The sequence below is a fragment of the Nannospalax galili genome, unplaced genomic scaffold, assembly GCF_000622305.1.
Source record: "Nannospalax galili isolate Female #2095 unplaced genomic scaffold, S.galili_v1.0 scaffold862, whole genome shotgun sequence".
Lineage (NCBI taxonomy): Eukaryota > Metazoa > Chordata > Mammalia > Rodentia > Spalacidae > Nannospalax > Nannospalax galili.
In genome coordinates, this window is record NW_008347126.1 from 32260 (window position 1) to 51839 (window position 19580).

At 42.5% G+C, this 19580-nt stretch overlaps 1 protein-coding gene across 2 annotated transcripts in view; it reads left to right on the forward strand.

The window, feature by feature from the left end:
- Clcn4 (chloride voltage-gated channel 4) overlaps window positions 1–19580 on the forward strand; it is a 55266-nt gene that overhangs the window by 16056 nt on the left and 19630 nt on the right. For both annotated transcript variants that reach the window (XM_008843539.2, XM_008843540.2), the window contains exons 6-11: window positions 1094–1300; window positions 1415–1495; window positions 3175–3720; window positions 6379–6565; window positions 7765–8163; window positions 14000–14216. In XM_008843539.2, the coding sequence (XP_008841761.1) occupies window positions 1094–1300; window positions 1415–1495; window positions 3175–3720; window positions 6379–6565; window positions 7765–8163; window positions 14000–14216 (1637 nt within the window). The remainder of the gene's footprint in view (window positions 1–1093; window positions 1301–1414; window positions 1496–3174; window positions 3721–6378; window positions 6566–7764; window positions 8164–13999; window positions 14217–19580) is intronic.

Sequence of the window (19580 nt, forward strand, 5' to 3'; positions counted from 1 at the left end):
CTACCTATCATCTATCTATCTATCTATCATCTATCTATCTATCTATCTATCTATCTATCATCTATCTATCTAGATATATATGACATAAAAATGGAAGCATGGCTATTTGGGGACCAGGAAGTGGACTATTGAGAGGGGAGATAAGAATAAGAAAGGGTAATGGGGCACGGAATATGAGCAAACTACAGTGATATATATGTATGAAAATTGTCATAATGAAAGCCATCAGTTTTATGCTAAGAATATTAATTATAAAAAGCAATTTGTGATAGTTTTGATATACACTTCAAGCTGCGAAAGTCTTATAAATGACTAATTCAAATGAAAAAGTCATTAATGTTGTGGGTGGATGACACGAAGCGGAAACATATTCTGATTGTCACAGTTCTATTTTATTAATTACTGTTGTTAATCTCTTACTGAGTCTAAATTTTAACATGGTTTCCTAGTTTCTTTGCCTGTTGCTCTGATTAAAAAAACATAAAAAAGCAACTTTGGGAGGAAAGGGTTTATTTCAGCTCACCCTTCCTGATCACAGTTCATCACTGAAGGATCTTAGGGCAGGAACTGAAGCATCCGCTATGGAGGCATGCTGCTTACCGGGTTGCTCCTGTGACCCATCCTAAGCAAACTTTCTTATTCAACCCAGCCTACTTGCCCAGCTGTGGGTTGGGGTATAGCACAGCCTACAGTGGGCTGGCCCTCCTGTATCAATTGACAATCAAGAAAATGCCCCAGAGACATGCCAGCATGCCAGTCTGATCTAGGAAGTTCCTCAGTTGAGGGTCCCTCATTCCTGTTGACTCTTAACTTTGTGTATGATGACAGTAATACTAATGAGTGCATATAGTGTTTATTTGGTTTGGTGTGATCTAGGTTTCAGGTGTCCACTAAGGGTCTTGGGATATATCCCTATGGGTAGGAGGGCTATTAATACAAATGTCTGCTCACACAAAATTCTAGTCAAATTAAGAAGTGAAATATTTTCCCATCCCTGTGACTTAGTGAGTCTAGCTCAGAGCCTTTATAGCTTGATTCCTAACCATGGACCACAGTAATTCATTTCCCCTTCATTCTACATCTTCTGTTGCAGATAAAGACCATTTTGAGTGGCTTTATCATCAGAGGCTACTTAGGGAAGTGGACCCTGCTAATCAAGACAGTCACTCTCGTGCTGGTTGTGTCCTCTGGTCTAAGCCTTGGGAAGGAAGGGCCACTGGTGCATGTGGCATGTTGCTGTGGCAACTTCTTCAGCAGCCTTTTCTCCAAGTACAGCAAGAATGAGGGCAAGAGGCGTGAGGTGAGCTGGCTCTCCTTCTGCCTCCACCACTGAGGAGGCATCCTCTTGGAGGCCCTCCTGTATCCCACACATATCAAAGTCCCCAGAGTTTACCTTTACCCTCTTGCTTTGCAGGTGCTTTCAGCTGCAGCTGCTGCTGGTGTCTCTGTGGCCTTTGGTGCGCCCATTGGAGGTGTGCTCTTCAGTCTAGAGGAGGTGAGATGTATAAGTTTTCATGATTTGTAGTGACCAAAAATATGTGGATGGGTGACAGAGAACAAAAGTATTGAATCATGTTTTTGTAGTTGATGAAGGAACCATAATTTCTGCTGTTAATAGGTTTTCAGGTATTGTTTTAAAAATTGCCAATATACATTTTTTGGAAATATTTACAGCCTCTTCTCTTCCTCACAGTCATATTAGCTTTTACTTGGTTTTGGAACCTAAGTGAATCATTCCAGGGGGTTGGCAAACATATTTTGAAAAGGGAGAGAGGGAATAACTATGTAGGTTCCATGGGCCACACACTTTCTCCCACAGCAAATTGACTCTGCCCTTGCAGCCATGTCCATGACTATGTGTGGTTTTCGTGGCTGAAAACTTTCTTTATGGTCTTGGAAGTTTCAATTTTACACAATTTTCACATAACACAAAACTGTTGTTTTTTGATGAGTATATCAGACTCTATTTTTTTTTTTGTCTTTTCCAACCATTCACAAACAAAACAACTTGTGTGCCATGCAAATATGTTTTTTGGGCCAAAGTTGATTTGTGGGCCAGAATTTTCCAACCTTTGATCTGTTCTGTTGCTCATATGATAAAATTCAACACTTTGTTGATTTTGGGAGGAACTATGTGAAATGAACAGTATCATGAGTACATATTTTAATTTTCTTCTCTTTGTGGTATTGAGGATAAAATTCTGGGACTTGAACATATAATGTGCTCTATCACTAAACCACACCCCAAGCCTTTTATTTATGTTTTTTGTTTTGTTCTGTTTGAAACAGAGCCTTACTATGTAGTGCTGGCTGTCCTGGAACTCACTCCGTAGAATAGGCTGGCCTCAGTCTCACACAGATCCACCTGCCTCTGCTTCCTGAGTACTGGAATTAAAGGCATGTTCCTCCAGGCCAGGTTCTTTTATTTATCTTAAAAACATAGCATGTGTCTTAAAATGTCCTTCAATATAGGTTCATCCACTGGGCCCACCAAGAGTCCCATCGCTGTAAGGCACTGTCTTTCCTCCTCCCAGCAGCCATGAAATGCCAAAAGTTCCTTAGGATGTGGGATTCCTTACCCACTTCCCTACTCTGTGGTAGGATTTTGCCTTATTTGAGCTTGCACAGGACTTGTGCATGCTGTCACCATTGCTGTAAGTTCATATGAGTAAATGACTAGCCATAACACACACACACACACACACACACATGAGAAAGTTCATTATATTTGGTGGGGGCAGTGAGGTACGGAGAGGACAGCGGATCTAAATACCATCAAGTTATATTGTATGAAATTCACAAGGAATTTAAAAAACAGCTTGAACCCATTTTGATTAGTAGCTAGTCCACTTTTATGATTTATTCATTTGTCATTTATTAACATTTTAGTATTAGCAACTGAACCCAGGGTCTTGTGCATTCCAGACAAGCACTCTGTCACTGAACTGTATCCTCAGCTCACCATTCCACCTTTAGACATTGTTTCCTTTAAGTGTCTTTGTTGCTGCTTTTGGATCACAACAAAACTGAAACAGATAAAGTAAGTGGCATCTACCTTTGGTCTTAGACTGTGTCTTTTATGCTAAGTGCCAGCAGATGACTGCTAACCCAAGAGGAAGACACTAAGCAGCCCTTTCTCTAGCCAATCTCTGATTTTCTATTTGTTCATCCCAGGTCAGTTACTACTTTCCCTTGAAGACCTTGTGGAGGTCATTTTTCGCAGCCCTGGTGGCAGCCTTCACACTGCGCTCCATCAACCCCTTTGGGAATAGTCGCCTGGTTCTCTTTTATGTGGAATATCACACACCCTGGTACATGGCTGAACTCTTCCCCTTCATCCTGCTTGGGGTCTTTGGGGGCTTGTGGGGAACCCTCTTCACCCGCTGCAACATTGCCTGGTGCAGGAGGCGTAAAACTACCAGGCTGGGAAAATACCCAGTGTTGGAGGTCATTGTGGTGACAACCATCACCGCCATCATCGCCTATCCCAATCCCTACACACGCCAGAGCACCAGCGAGCTCATTTCAGAACTGTTCAATGACTGTGGGGCCCTTGAGTCCTCTCAGCTCTGTGACTACATCAACGACCCCAATATGACTCGGCCTGTGGATGACATTCCGGACCGGCCAGCTGGGGTTGGGGTTTACACAGCCATGTGGCAGCTGGCCTTAGCACTGATCTTCAAAATAGTCATTACCATATTTACCTTTGGCATGAAGGTAAGTGAAGGGGAAAGAAAAGGGGAGGGCATGCATTTTTTGTTTTGAAGTTTTAAAGTAGATTTTACTCAGATATTATTAGTAATTCATACAATTCACCCATTTAACATGTGCAGTTCATAGATTTCAGTATATTCACAGAGTTTTGTGAGCTTCACCAAAAAATTAAAAATATATCAAAACCCAAAAAGAATGTGTACTTGCCAACATTCAACCTTTACTTCCTCTGTTTTTTTCTTGAGGACAGCCCCTGTCACAATAGAATTGTGATTCAAAGAAGAGGGTCACTGACTTTTCTTGAATGCTCTCATTCATATGTTTAACCTCTTTTTAATCAATAGGAAACTGTTCTCTAAATAAACAGCAAGACTATGAAGTAGAGATTTTTCTTCCATTTTCCAAATGAAGAAGCTATAGGTAGCTCTGGTCCAACCCAGAGTTTATGGGAGACAGGGCTAAGCATCAAGTCACCTCACTGACTTCTCAGACCAGATGGTAAGAATTGGATTACCTGCTGGCAGGGTGACAGCAGACAATAGACAAATAATGCCCACTTTGGGGTCCATTTTGATCAGTAAAATGCATTGAGCTTTGCTGGTATCCCAGGCAATGTGCTAGGTCTGAGGGACACAGAGCCCAATGCAGAACGCTGCCGTGGCTCTGGAGTGGTACATGCAAAACCAGCATTCAGAGACCATGTAGTAATCAGCCTTCATGCTGTTGTCAGCAACATGAGAACACAGAATTACTACTTCCTAGTCTGGACGCACTTGGGGCCAAGACATGGGATCTTTGTACACATCTCCTCTTGATGTCCCGAAGAGCTATGAATAATATTATTTGCACGTTTCATTTTTGTTAGAGAAGACAGCTTAGTTCATTCTGTTTTGAAACACTGCTAACCCAGCTCAGACAGAACTTCAAAGCCCTTTCTAAAGAAAGGCTTTGTTTGCTCTCTTTCTCTTTTAGAGAGACTGTCTTGCTATTCATTCCAGGCTGACCTTGAACTTGTCATTCACTTGCCTCTGACACCTGAGTGCTGGGATTTTAGATGCCTAGTACCATGCCTGGTCAATTTCACTGTCATTAAGTACATCCACAGTACACTGCAGACATTATTTTCTATCTAGATTCAGAACTTTTCATTTCTCCCTGAAAGAGACTATGTACTTCTGTTCCTTCCTCCAGTCCTTACAACCACTTACATGTTTTCTGTCTCTGTGGATTTACCAATTTTGGACAGTCCATATAAATGGAATGGACTATGTGGGCTTTCGTATCTGGCATGTTTCACTCAGAATCATGTTTTGAAGGTTGTAGCATGGGCTTTGTTCCTTTTATTGGCTAAGTAGTATATATTTTTTTGCATACTTCACATTTGGTTTATCCACTCATCCTTTGATTGATGTTTGGGTTGGTTCTGTATCTTGGTTATTGTGAATAGTACCATTATTTCTGTTAAGAAACTTATTAGAATATATCATTCATACAGAAATGGGCACAGCTTAATGAATTCTCATAGAACACACATGGGATCATTACTATTCTTGTGTGGTATAATATGAATATTTCCTTTTAACAAATTCTCAGGTGCAAAATAGGTGGACTTCATTAAAGAGATGACTCACTCTGATCCTTCAATTCCTAGCAAAGGGGCTTGTTTTTGTGTCCCAGGAAGATGTACTTTTGGGTGCTTACTGAGAGAATTCTACTTTGAGGTTACAGGGCATTCAGTGACTGTGAAGTAAAAGGAGTTCAGAAAGGGACAGCTTCCTATGAAACATTCCAGACTAGAACTCGCACAGGAGGCGGCCACCTTCAGTTCAGTGAAGTTGAAGATTTGCTTCCATTCTCAGATTTGATGGCCACTTGGGGTGATAGGAGCAGCTTCTGTGAGGTTCACAAGCTTGTGTTTTCTCAGTGAACTCAGGGAGTCAGGGGTAGCACATAAATGCCCACCAGCAAAGTCAAAATCGGTTGCATTCAGAAAAGTACAAAACTCACTACTACCAACATCCTTTAGGCCACACAGTCTCATTCTTTGCTGCCCCTAACAGGGCTGCAAAATGATCTGAGTGCCTCTTGAAAAATGTGCTTAGTCAGGAAGGGGGAACTTTCCTTTCTCCCTCATAAGTCCAACCATCGTCCTTTGAAAAGGGCAGTAAGTCTTTGAAAGCGCTTTATAGGAGATTCAGAGCAACCACAGTGATACATTTGGTTTATTTTACCTGGGAGCAGTTGCAGGCCCTTCTTTTCCATTCTCCTGCTGTGGCTTGACATTTAATTTTCAAAGCCAGTGTGAATGACACAGCAAGGGGAGTGGGAAAGTGGTGTGAGGGTCAGGTGACAGATGCTGACTTGGAATGTTATTGGCAGTGAGGCTTATCTTCCTTTAACGCACAGCAGGCAAAGGGGCTGGCTTTTGAAGGACAGGAAATGAAAGTGTCAAATTGCATTCTTTCCAGGTTACAGCGGAGTCCACTGACTAAAGCAGGTCAAATCACTTGTCCCACCTTTTCCCAGCTGACCTATTTTGGAGAGCTTTGTCTCCTTTGAGAATGGAAGCTTGTAGAGGGGGGCTCTAAGTGTCCCTGGAAATAGGTGGTGGGAACTCAGCCTCCTTTCCTCAGGCTACTTTTCTCTGTGTGCTCCCTCAAGATTCCTTCAGGCCTCTTCATCCCCAGCATGGCTGTGGGAGCCATGGCAGGTAGGATGGTGGGAATTGGAGTGGAGCAGCTGGCATACCATCATCACGACTGGATCATCTTCAGGAACTGGTGCAGACCTGGAGCAGACTGTGTCACACCGGGGCTTTATGCGATGGTGGGAGCTGCAGCCTGCCTAGGTACAGCCACAGGTGGGGAGGGTGTGTGGGTGAGGGCAAGGCGCTGATCTACCTTACGGGTCAAACAAGAAAGAAGAGGTGGGACTTGATTATTGGTTTCACTCTGGATAGGCTAGGTCGTGCTCTGGTAACAAGTAAACTACAGCCAGTATCAAGGAAAAAACCTCCCTCTCCCTTTTCTTGAGATAGGGTTTCATAAAGTAGCCCTGGCTGACCTGGAACCCTCTATGTAGACCAGACTGGCCTTAAACTCACAGAGGTCCACCTACATCTGCCCTGTGTCCCCCAGTGCTGGAAGACCCCTCTCTTAACCCACCCTAGCAACAAGAATGCCTAAGGAAAATCTGTAATTTTTCTTTAATACACATATATACATACGCATGCACACATACACACACACATACAAATACATACACATACACACCCATATACACATACACACACACAGAGAGTTATCAGAAGACTCTTCTGCCCAGTCATTTGGAGCCCAGGCTAATGGAAAGTTTACTGTCTTACAACTGTACCATCTAGGTATGACTTCTCAACCAGGAGTGTTTCTGAGCCCTTGGGACACTTATGGTTGCTATTTGGACATATTTTTTTTCTTGTCACAGCTAGCAGTACCAATTATATGGAGTGAGTAGAGGGCGTGGAGGCTGCTTAACTCACTAGTACAGGATGATCCTGATAACAAAGAATGACACAGCCCCAAATGTCCCAGGCACTAAGGTCAAGAAAATCCTTTTATAAGGTTACTGGAATAGGAGTTGGTTGAGATTGTCTTTGAATACCGAGGGATACAAAGCTTTGTCTTTCTCCAATGTAATGTTCTTAAGAACATCTGCCTTTTTGTGGCTTATGAATTGCTTGCTGTGTCAGAAGCCTGAATAGCCTTCATAGATTATACTCTTCAAAGAACCAGGCATGTGACCTGGGTGAGTAGACCACCCAGGGTCCATTATTGGAGCAGAACCTCCAGTCAGTCAATACACAGGTCCCTGATATCAGGCTAGGTTTAACAGAGCCTGATCCTAGGCAGTATGCAGGACTGACGCTTTGGAACAAGTGTGAGGAGAACTGAAGGCTCTCATTAGACAGTCTAGTTGAGCCTTGAGCCTGGTTGAGCCTCTTTGCACGAATCACATATTCGTGGGGTCTATGGATAGGCTTTGGAATCTTACTGTCCTCTTCCATTGCAGGTGGAGTAACTAGGATGACAGTGTCTCTGGTGGTCATCATGTTTGAATTGACTGGAGGTCTGGAATATATCGTACCCCTGATGGCAGCAGCTGTCACCAGCAAGTGGGTGGCTGATGCCTTTGGGAAAGAAGGCATTTATGAAGCACACATCCATCTGAATGGCTACCCATTTCTTGATGTGAAGGATGAGTTCACCCACCGTACCCTGGCCACCGATGTGATGCGGCCTCGACGAGGGGAGCCACCATTGTCGGTATTAACCCAGGACAGCATGACTGTGGAGGATGTGGAGACACTCATCAAGGAAACAGACTACAATGGCTTCCCGGTGGTGGTCTCCAGAGACTCCGAGCGCCTCATTGGCTTTGCCCAGAGGCGTGAACTAATCCTGGCCATAAGTGAGTAAGCACAGGCAGGCTCTCCTTTCCTTTTCTTAAGAGACTAATGGTAGTTTTATAGCCTTAAAATCAGCATAGGAGTCCCAGACTATTAAGTCAGGATGTACTTTGTCGAGTACCATGATAGGTCACCCAAGCTTAAATGGTCAGCTTTAAACCCTTGTACAAATTGGAAACAGTATTTGGACTCAGTAGATTGTGTTTGTGTGTGCACAATGATGTGAAGATAGGGTATCTGAAAGATAGACTGTTCAGGAAATCCAGCCTATGGATCCATCCTTCCAGGAATGGCTGCAGTGAAAGGAAAGCAGGAGGTAGATCCAGGTAAGAGTTGTGGAGAGAGTTCCAGGCAAGGAGAAACAACAAGTCTCAAAGGAATGAAGTCCTGTGAATCTCATGATGCAGCAGAGATAAACACCAGTGTAGTCTGTCTTCCCACGCATAGAAGATGCCATGCTCAGCCCATCAGGAGCCTTGTTCCATCATCTGCCAAAGTACCCATGCATTGCATGGGAGATGAGCCTCTGACACAGCTCTCATGCCCGTGGGGCAGTGTTACTCTCCATCACATCTGCCAGAGTATTCCTTCAGTGTGATGGTGGGACCTTCTTCCACTTGCATGACTGCTGATTTCCCCACTGTGGACACATCTTCACCAGACCACCATTTCATCCTCTGGCCCTTTGTTCTTATTTCTCAGGCACTTCCTTTCTTTTTCTAAAGCCCTTTCCCCATGCTAAATATTTTTCAAATATATTTAAAGCACCTTCCTCAAAGGATCCTCAAAAATTGGTATAAATAAGGAGCACCCCTCTTACTTTCATGTGTAGCTCCCAACAAATAAAGATTGAACTTACATCTTAGACACTGTGGCAAGTTTTTATGTGGCTACTTAGTAATGTTTCTTTTTATGTGGGTCCAGTAGTGGAATAGGGAGGTGCCTTTAGGGGATAAATATTGCCTTATAAATAATGAGATCATTAAAAAGTTGTTTAAGTAGGATTGGGTTTGTTTTAAAATAATATAATGATCAGCCTTTAAAATTTATTCAATTCCCAAAGTCTTTTAAGCAAAGGTCGTGTTTAAAAACCGAAGTAATAAATGTCATAGACTCCATTAGCTATTGTGCTGCTCCAGGTACACCTGCTAAGAGACAGCTTACTAATTTTACTGAAATCCATTACTGTAATCAAGTGGGAAGCAGTAATTGGCATCAACCAGTTGGAGAAGGAATTTAAGCTTTGCCAGCATGCACACTCTCAGAAGCTGTGTTTGGAATGTCTGAAGAGGCACCACACAGCGTAAATCACACTTCTCTGCTTTCAGCCAGGTCCACAATAACACAGAAGCTGCTATTTGCATGGCTTATGGAAAGGCAAGAGGTCTTTTGCTCCGAGTCAGACCGGCTGTTTTCCTGAGCCTTGGAAACAGAGGAATTGCTGTGTTCTGGTGGCAAAATTCAGGAGCCGTAGTTGAGGAATTGTATGCCCTTGTATAAATATTAGAGATAGGACATTAAACATTTAGCTAAAAACTCTCCCATGCCAAGTTCACTTTTAAGGGAATGAGAAGGAGAGGTTTTGCAAGATAATTTCAAGATAGTGATGAACAAGAATAATAAATGAGGAAAATAAGGATTTTTTTCTTCCATTCTATATTTAGAGGTTGCAGCTGCTCACGTGGAGCCAAAAATATTCTTTTATTTTTCAACAATTTTAAGTTATCAAATCAAGTGGTGGATTTCATCATGGCATTTTCACACATATGTGTCATTCATTATGTTTTGTTATTCGTAATCCATCTCTGGAATGGCAGCGCACAACCATTGCCTTTGTTAGAGAGTGATAGAGTCACCTCTCAGACATCACAGATTATTAGCCCACAGAGCCATAGGTGACCCTTGTTCAAATTCCTGGCGAACAGCCTTTTACATCTTATTACTCTGTGCAAATCTGAGGTTCCTTCTGTACTCAGCAGGGCTCAGGCTCTTCAAGACTTGGCTTCTGCAATTAAGCAAGTACGGGTTCCAAGAGGACTCCGTGGGAAGCCACAAAGATGATTAAAGGGTTGGAAACTTAGAGTTATGGGGAAGAGTTAAGGAAACTCATTTTTTTTTTGGTCTGGTGGATGACTTAGTAATGATTCTCCAGCATGTGGAAGATGCTTAATTGCATAAAGGGATCTATATCCACGGCTGAACCAGAAGATAGGGTATCATATCTGCCAGACAAGCTCTGTAGGAGTAGAGATTTCTGTCTGGAAGCACTGTTAATTAGTGGAATTGGCTCATGAAGAATAGCGATGTTAACTACTTTCTGCTAATAATGGTAAAAATATATGGAGATCTATGTGTAATATTTCTCCATGCCTCAGTAGATAGTAACTCGTAAAATAATCTGTGTTTCTTCTATTAAGTTTTTAAATCATATCATGTTGCTGCATGCCACTAGAGCGTTTGCTTCCAATTTTCCATGTAACCTTTCTTATTAATTGCATCTGTCTTATGGAAACATTCTAAATGAACTGGATGATAGAGCATTGCCTCCCTAAAAACAGTTACTTTAAAGGCTCTCACCCTTAACCATTGATATTAGGAGCTGGATCATTCTCTGGTGGAGACTGTCCTGCACATTGTAGGATGTTGAATAGCATCATTGGTCCTTCTCATTAGACTCCAGTAGCACTTTCCTTTCCCATTTTGTGACAACCAAAATTGTCTCCAGGCATTACGAAGTGCACCCCAAGAGTGGGAACCAAGTTGCTCCCAGTTAAAAACTACTCACTGGCTTACTTGAATGTTGATTATTTCCAATCTTTTAAAATTTTGGCCTATCATAATATGTGAAGTTCATCTCACCAACATCGTATTAATCACCATTGTTGCATCTGACATTATTGCTGATAGAAAGTGGAATGTGAGGTTGAACAGCCTTAGCATGTGCTCATAAAATACATTTTTTTTAAAGGAGCTGTGTCTATGGAGACTAGTTTTAGTACAATATTATGATGAAGCCCTCTCTATTAAAACATTTTTTTAAAAAATTTAAGTGCTCAAACTTTCAAACATTTAAAAATGAAGTTTTATTACATTTTAAAGTAAAAGTAATTACACTCATAAGTTAATGAAAAAAAAATAAGAAGCAAATGGAAAAATTGAAAAATGCACCCACATTCTCACCACTCCTAAAGAGGCACCAATACTAACTCATGATTAGTGTTCCATGCATTTTCTTCAGGTCACTGGGGTCTCCTAAAAATATTTGGGGTTATATTGTTATTTTTGGTTTCTTTTCCAGGACAGTCACCTAAGAGTTCATGAAGTCTATGAGTGTACTCTTGTAGCCCAAGCTCACCTTGGATGACGAATTAGCTTACCTTTTCATACTGGATATATTTTTGAGTGCCCCCCCCCATATGCCAATATTCTTCTAGGAGTTGGAGTCCAGGGATGGCAGTGCCAGTGTCTTTCCTCTGGGAATTGATGTGTGGTGGTTTTGTTGAAAGCATTATAGTAACCAGTGAAGTCTTGCTCACCAATGTACCTCCATGCTCAGATTTCTGCTCTAATTTAAGAGGTTTATTCCAGTAGAGAGTTGCAAAGAACTCTCTTACTAGTTTTCCAATTCATCAGCTTTTGGCCTATATGTACATAATACCACCTTCTCTAGAGCCTGAACCCTTCATGAAAATCTTTTTAATCCACTCCAAACTGGCCTAGGAGAGCCCTTTTAAAGAGAGCAGCAACTCTTACCTGGAGCAGCAAGAAACACAGCTTAGATACCCGTCTTATCCCAGCTAATGCCTACAATCCTTGCCTGGTAGTGGATAATCCTTGGGCTTTCCTACCTAATGCCTCCTCCTTGAATTAGACTCTGTTTTATGTGGCAGGTATACTAGATACACTGACAATCAATAGATCCCTGCTTGCATGTGGCAAAAATGTTTTTTGTGTTGGGATTGGAGAGATGGCTCAGTGGATAAGAGTACTTGTTTCTCTTCCAGTGGACCAGAATTCAATTCCTGGCACCCACATGGTGGCTTAAAATCACTTATAACTTGAGCTCCAGATAATCCAATGCCCTCTTCTGGCCTCTGTTGGCAACCATACATATGGTGCGTGTGCGCATGCATGCACACACATACACACACGCATGCACACACAAACATATATAAATCTTAAAGATTTTGTGGATGTTGTGTGCTAGGTATGTTCATGGCATGGGGGTACATTGGTGAGCAAGAGTTCATTGGTGAGTAAGAGTTCATTGGGTATGTGGCTGTTAGAATAAGAGCTTTGAACCCCATCAGTAGATTCTGAGGAAATATGAGCTCGCTGTTTATTTCGGCAGCTGTGCTGGATGTCTTTTTTTAAGGGGATTTGTGAGACCATGTGATCAGTTCTTGATTAGGGGTTGTGGTTTGATCCAATCCTGATGTTCAATCAGATTATTGAAAATGGATGAAAATCCTGTTATGCGAGACTTCCAGCATAAAATTGAAAAAAAAAAAAAAACAAGTTTGTGAAAATAAGCAAGTGTGTATTGAATGTGACCTCTGTGCCAAAGAGCTTAAGGACAGAACTCTGTTGGATTAGGAGAGAAAAGTGTAAAACTCATAGTGTGGATCCTGCAGGATCTGCAGTTGAAAACGTGACTATACATCAGTGTTGTCAGGTATGTGTGGTTGAAACACATCCCACTTGATATAACTAGATTTAAAGTTACCCATAGAATGTGCTCACATTTGCCCAGCAGGTCCTCCTTTCCTCTTTTCAACAGAGCCCCCTTTTCAGACTCAGCCTGACCTCAAATGCTGCCAGCTTTCCATCAGAGTACTCTATTGCACTAAATGGCCTTAGATGAGGCAGTTAGAATTTGACTTTTGAATGAACAGTATAGGTGAATAGTAGTCTTTGAGAAGGTAAGAACTGTATTACAGAAACTGAGATTCATTTTAAGGCAGGATGTGCTGTACATTTTTCCTAACCTTTTCCCATGAACCAAAAGAAAGATTAAAATTCCAACAGAAGGAAAATCGCCTTGGAGAAATATCTCAAGACCGATGGATTTATTTCTTGTGTGACTTAAAATAGCCTGGATTTCTAGCACTGCATTAAGCTGTATTTCTAATGAGTTCCTGTTACCCTACTTTCTTTCAGTTTCATATGGCCCTTACTACAGACAGAAATAGACTAATTGCTACCATAACAGTTTTACTATCTTTCTTTGAGAAATCTATGAAATGGCATGTTTTTAAGAGAGGAGATCCAAGACGTGGAGGGATGAAGCTTTTCTGGGTTGTTTCTTTGGTCCCCAGAGTCATATTTGGGATTGAGCTGCATTTTTGGGCTGTGAGCCTGGGCAAGTCTTATTGGTTTCTGATTCCTCCAGGATTCATAATGCCATTTCGGCCAGTTATAAGCTCATTTGTAAAAAACAATGTGCGAAGGTTACTGGGCAGCAAAATGAGGTTTCTTGTCACTGCAAACTTGAGCCCATAATGAGGTGGACTACAAAACAAGGATGGGGGACCTTCAGTTGTTTGGGTTGCTCTGGAGTCCAGGGGAAACAGTGGATATCCCCCAAAGGGCCATGTTGGTTGGGCCCATCCTGCAAAATTTTGGCAGAGAACATTCTGGTCACAGCAGGGTTCTCTCTCACAGCATGGAAGAGGGATGCCAGGTTCACAGATGTTTGGCTGGCGCTCTCATTATGACTGTGAAGTTTGCCCATAGAACCTCTCTTCTGTGGGATTCTGAGATGCTCTATGAGGATGGATGGGGGTTGGTTAAGTAAGGGATTTTTGTGTGTTGCTTTTCTTCTCAACCCCATTCTAGAGAATGCCAGACAGAGACAAGAGGGCATCGTGAGCAATTCTATCATGTACTTCACGGAGGAGCCTCCTGAGCTGCCAGCCAACAGCCCACACCCACTGAAGCTGCGGCGCATCTTGAACCTGAGTCCTTTCACAGTCACGGACCTTACTCCCATGGAGACAGTGGTGGACATCTTTCGGAAACTAGGGCTTCGGCAATGCCTGGTGACACGAAGTGGGTAAGTAGCTAGGCAAGGGAAGAGAGAACTTCTACTGTGGCTAGACTTACTGTGTCTTGCCTTAGGGCACTCATGGCCACTGGGGTAGACTGGTCCTTAACACATGATACTACTAAGTTGTAGTGGGTATACTAAGAAGGAAATGTAATCCAAGCTTGGAAACTTAGAGTAGAGGTAGGGACCAGTGGAAAGGTAGGAGAAGCTTCTAGGTAGATGTAGCCCAGATTCAGCCTGAAGGTGAAGTCAAAAGGGGGAAACTAAGGGACTGGAGAGATGGCTTAGTAGTTAAGTGCACTCACTGGCTTCTCTTGCAAAGGACCCAGGTTTGATTCTCGGCACCCACATGGTGACTAGCAACTGTCTGTAACTCAAATTCCAGGGGAATTCGACACCCTCTTCTGACCTCCATGGGCACTTACATACATGCAGGCCATATACTCATACACATAAGATAAAAATAAGTAAAATATATTTTTAAAGAGGGAGGAGCTAAAGAAGGGCTTGTTTCTTTTCTTCTACTGTGTGACACTTGGCCTAGGGAAAAAGGTAGAGCTGGTCCTGTTATCCCATGACAAATGTACTCCTCAAAATCACAGTGATGTGCAAAAAGGAGGAATAAAACTGCAGAACTCATGGGGAAAATAGGCTTTGACATGCAGTTTTCAAAAACATCATCCATGATACTTCATTCAAAAAAAGGGGTGGGAACCAAATACACACAATAGGTTTGTATATTTTACACAGGTTAAATCTTATGAAATACATGAATGTGACAATAAATACATCCATGTCCTTTGAAAAGATTGGGAGTTGGCTGTGAAGTGGCCATCTAAAGGGTTGTAGCTCCTGAGATACTGTGAGAAGGTCAAAGGTGGCGATGGAATTCGTTACAGCAGGCTGCATGGATGTGACTCTTAACTCATGCCTGAGTTAAGACACTGCGTCAGTGGGTGACTAACATATGTGTATGTGTGTGTGTGTGTGTGTGTGTGTGTGTGTGTGTGTGTGTTACTCCCCTGCTTTCTCATGGGTGATATAACCCCAAAGCAAAAGTGATACTCCATATTGTTTTCAAATCGTTCCTTAGTACAGTTTGAAATGTCACCTTGGTCACAAAAACAGTATTTGGAAAACTAAGGGATTCTGACAGCATCAGCTATAAAACTTTTGCTTTGGGTTGTCACAGACTAGGGAAGCAGCAACACAATGATCAGCAGCTCCCTGAGGGCAGTCCTTTTTTTAAATTTAATATTTTTATTGAGCTTTTGTAATTTCATGCAACAGTTCTTAATCAAATTTAGACCCCTCCTCCATCTGTGCCTCTCCCATCCCTCCACCAGACCTCATGTATTCCACCATACATGTTAAGTCCTATCCAATCAAGCGCTTATATCCAGGTGTCCTTCAGTGTAAATTTGTCCACCGGAGTCTAGTCAGCCCATCTAGAGATCATATGTAAGTCATACTCTCCCTCACCCAGCAACAATCAGTCTCTAATAGTTCTCAGTATAGGGACGGTTCCCCACCCATTTCTCTTCTCCCCTCTGGGCCCTTGTTTAATTGAGTTGGCATGGGTCCTGTGCATGGTGCCACAATTGCCACGAGCTTCTAGTGGCCTGAAAGCCTTTGCTTCCCTGTGTTCATGAACAAGCCCTGGCTCTTACAATCTTTCTGCCCCCTCTTCTATAGTGGTCCCTGAGCCATGTGTGGGTGAGGTTTAATATAGGAGTCCTAACCAAGGGTATACACTCTGCAGTCTCTTATTCTTTAAAACATGGCCTGTTGTGGCCTTCTGTGTGCATTGCAGTCTGTTGTATAAAGAAGCTTTACTGGCGAGAGTTGAGGGATCCATTAGTTTTTTCTCTATCCCTTATTCCACTATATTCCATGAGCCTTAGTTGTAGAGGTTCAACTGTATTTGTGCCGCATAGTATTACTGGGCGTCTCTCAGAGGTATGTTCTCTGTGTCTGACCAGTTATGCAATCTGCAGTAGCCTCCATATGTTGCAAAAAGAAACTTCTTTGATGAGTGGTGTACAGTATGCTCGTCTGTAAATACAAGTATAGATATTTAGTATATAGTAAAAAAATTTCATTTGTCTAGAGATATGAAAGAGATATGCTTTTTTTCTAGGATCTATGTCCTCTCCTGCCATGTGTATTTGACTGAGTGTACAGTATCACCCATGAGTTCACTCCCATTGACAAGACTTTAAGTCCAATTATATAGCTGCAGTTTGCATATCATCGTCTAGCATTATGATAGCCAAACTTCCGTTAGAAGGCTTTCAGGTCAGTTCCTGCTCTATTGCTTCAAGTCCTGTACCCTAAGTATGTCTTGTTTTCAGCATTAGGGCCTTATCTGCTAGTTCTAAGAGATAATCAAGAAGTTTGGCAATAATAGCCTGTGTTATTTTGGGAGTCTCCCAAGCCACTCTCAACAACCACTCAAAGGGAGGTCTCTTCTGTCTGGCACTCTGTTCCTTGCCAAGCAGCTCCCAGGCATAATATATATATATATATTTGTGTTCAGACACTGTATGTGCATTTTTCATGGGTTTTCGAGGGCATCACATTTCCCTCTGGGTTTCTGAGCCCCCCAAGATTCATTCAACTCCACTTTTTTCCTTGAGGGTCATTCTTAAGCTCAGAGATGTACCACAAGTTCTATGGATTGAAAAGATTTGGTGGAGAAAGGTGGTAAAACCTAAGTCATCTACCCACTATATGCCTTCTAGGCTAGAGGTTGGCAAAAAGAGAATGTTGTCTAGCCTTTGATACCCAACATAAACTTAGACCATTGTGGAACTCAGAGGCTGAACCATCTAATGTACTTTATACTTCTAGAGACAGTATGCTCTAGTTTTAAACCAATAGTCCTCAAAGGGGATATTTTTCAGTCCCCTTGGCTCAAGGGACAATTTTGGATGCCACAGCTGGAGGGAGAGAAGCTACAGCTCTGCATAGCATACTGTCTAACCAAGTACAGAATCCTACTCATTTTCCTTCCTTCCTACTGTGCCAGTCACAGGGCTATCGAGTCTGCAAGGGTTCAGTGTGCACCTTTACCTGAAGAACTCCCAGTGGGCAGGACAGGGCTCTCCTTAGGATACAGGTCATTGCTGCCTGTAAATTTTAGAGGAGGTCTCTGCTTTCTCACACTGAGCATACACAAGAATGCCTTCCCTGAGGACTGGAGTGATGACTCAGTCGCTGAGAGTTGGTGTGGCAGAGGACCTGAGTGTTGTTCCCAGAATCCACATCAGGTGGCTCACAATTCCAGCTCCAGGTGATTCAGTGCTCTTTTCTGGCCTCTGTAGATAACCATGTGTGTGAACACACAAACACACATGCACACAGAAGTAAAAATAAAATAAATTTTCAGGCTGGAGTGGTGGATCAGTGGTTAAGAGCACTGGCTGCTCTTCCAGAGGACCTGAGTTCCATTCCCAGCACCCTCATGGCAGCTAACAACTATGCATATCTCCAGTTCCAAGGGAATCCAGTACCTTCTCACCTCCGTGAGCACTGCTCAAAATGGGCACATTTACACACATTCAGGCAGTATGCTCATACACTGAAACAAAAATAATAAAATTTAAAATAAAATGTCTTAAAAAAAAAAGAATGTCTTCCCTATAGAATGAGCCTCCAGGTGAAACCCATTTTTATGTTTTTCATCCTTAAACTTCTGGTCCCTAGGTCTTGGGTGAGCCTTGAGTAATGTGCATCTTCAACTAGCTCCTGGATAAGACTGGCAGCCTGGGGATCTCACTTTAAGAACTGCTAAAACAAATATCTGCACTTGGATTTCCAGTGTATGGAATAAATACAACAGTAACTGCCCATTGCCATCTCAAGTGTATAGCAGTTTCTCTTTTTCTCTAAAATAACAATCCGATATCAGTTATCACTGGAATTTCCAGTTCAGTTAGGAAATTCTGCCCTTCATACCACTCACACCTCCTGGAGCCCCATGAGGTTTTCCTGTGAAGATCTGGGTGCTGAAATTGGCTCCGAATGTTCTGAGAGAAAACAAACTCTCCCCCACTCTCTCTGGCTCTACATATTTTAAACAAATACAGATGCTGATATGCTAGTGCTGGCAAGAGAGCCTTGTTTGTGGGGCCTTTCATCTTCCTCTCCTTGGGCTTTTAGCCAGAGCAGGCCCAGTGCAAGGCAGTTCGTAGTTTTGATGTGTTCCTTTACCATGTGCCTTCTCTGTTTTGGTGACTGTCTCAGCCTGTCCCTTGACCTGATCATCTGCAAGATATCTCAGGACCTGGGGCCCACAGTTTTCATAAAACCAGACAAAGAACCGGAGAGTCTTTGTCCCCTGGGGGCAGAAATCTAAGAAATCTCCAGGGACTAAGATCAAATCTGGGTGAGATTTTTCCCTTGAAGACTCTAGAAAGGGAAACCCAGCCAAGGAGATTGTGTCAGGCTTCCTTTTTCTCTGTTGGCTGGTCCATAGGGGCTCTGGGCAGCATAGCTTTCTCAGAAGAGCCCAGCTGCTCAAATCTGCATTATGTACTTGGTCATAGATATAGCCATTTGTAATTCACTGGATTCACTTGAAGTGCCACCCAAAGAGGCTGGAAGTTCAATTGATTTAAATCAAATAAGACATTTAATGCCACTAATGAAGCCTGCTGGGTTTGATGTAGCCTCCTTCTGGGGGGATGTTCAGCTTTCTTCTTTTGTGATAATTACTGTCATTGCTGGCCAGGGCACAATTTATGTTCAATCCTAAGGCAGACTTGAATTAATATTTCCTTGGTGGTGTTTTAAAAGATGTAATGTGCAGCCTTTATATTCATAGAACTTTATAGAGGTTTTCAGAACTGTTATTGCTTGATTTTTGGTAGTTTTGGTAGGGGGATTGATTTCACTACATTGCCCAAGCCTGCTCTGAACTCCTGGGCTCAAGTGATCCTCCTGCTCCAGCCTCCTGTGAGCTGAGACTGTAAGTCCATGTTATTACACTTGGCTATATCAGATCTTTTGATTCTGTCCCTAGGGTAAAGATAAAAAAGAAAGATGCAGGCTCTATAGATGGAGGAAGGGAGAGTGCGTGCGTGCATGTGTGCGTGCGTGCGTGTGTGTGTTTGTGTGTGTGTGTGTGTGTGTGTGTGTGTGTTGGTGTGCGTTTTGGTGAGTTTCATCACCTGGTAACTGGTAGTGGCCATATTGTTACAAGGAAATATTGCCTAGTCAATATTTTTCTAAGCATATATTTTGAGAACTGGAGAAATTGCAAAGGGTTTTTAAAAAGCAGGCTGGGACAAGGGGTAGAGAGAAAGCTAATGCACCCTTCAACTCTCACCAGTAAAGCTTCCTTGTACAGCAGAATTCGATGCACAC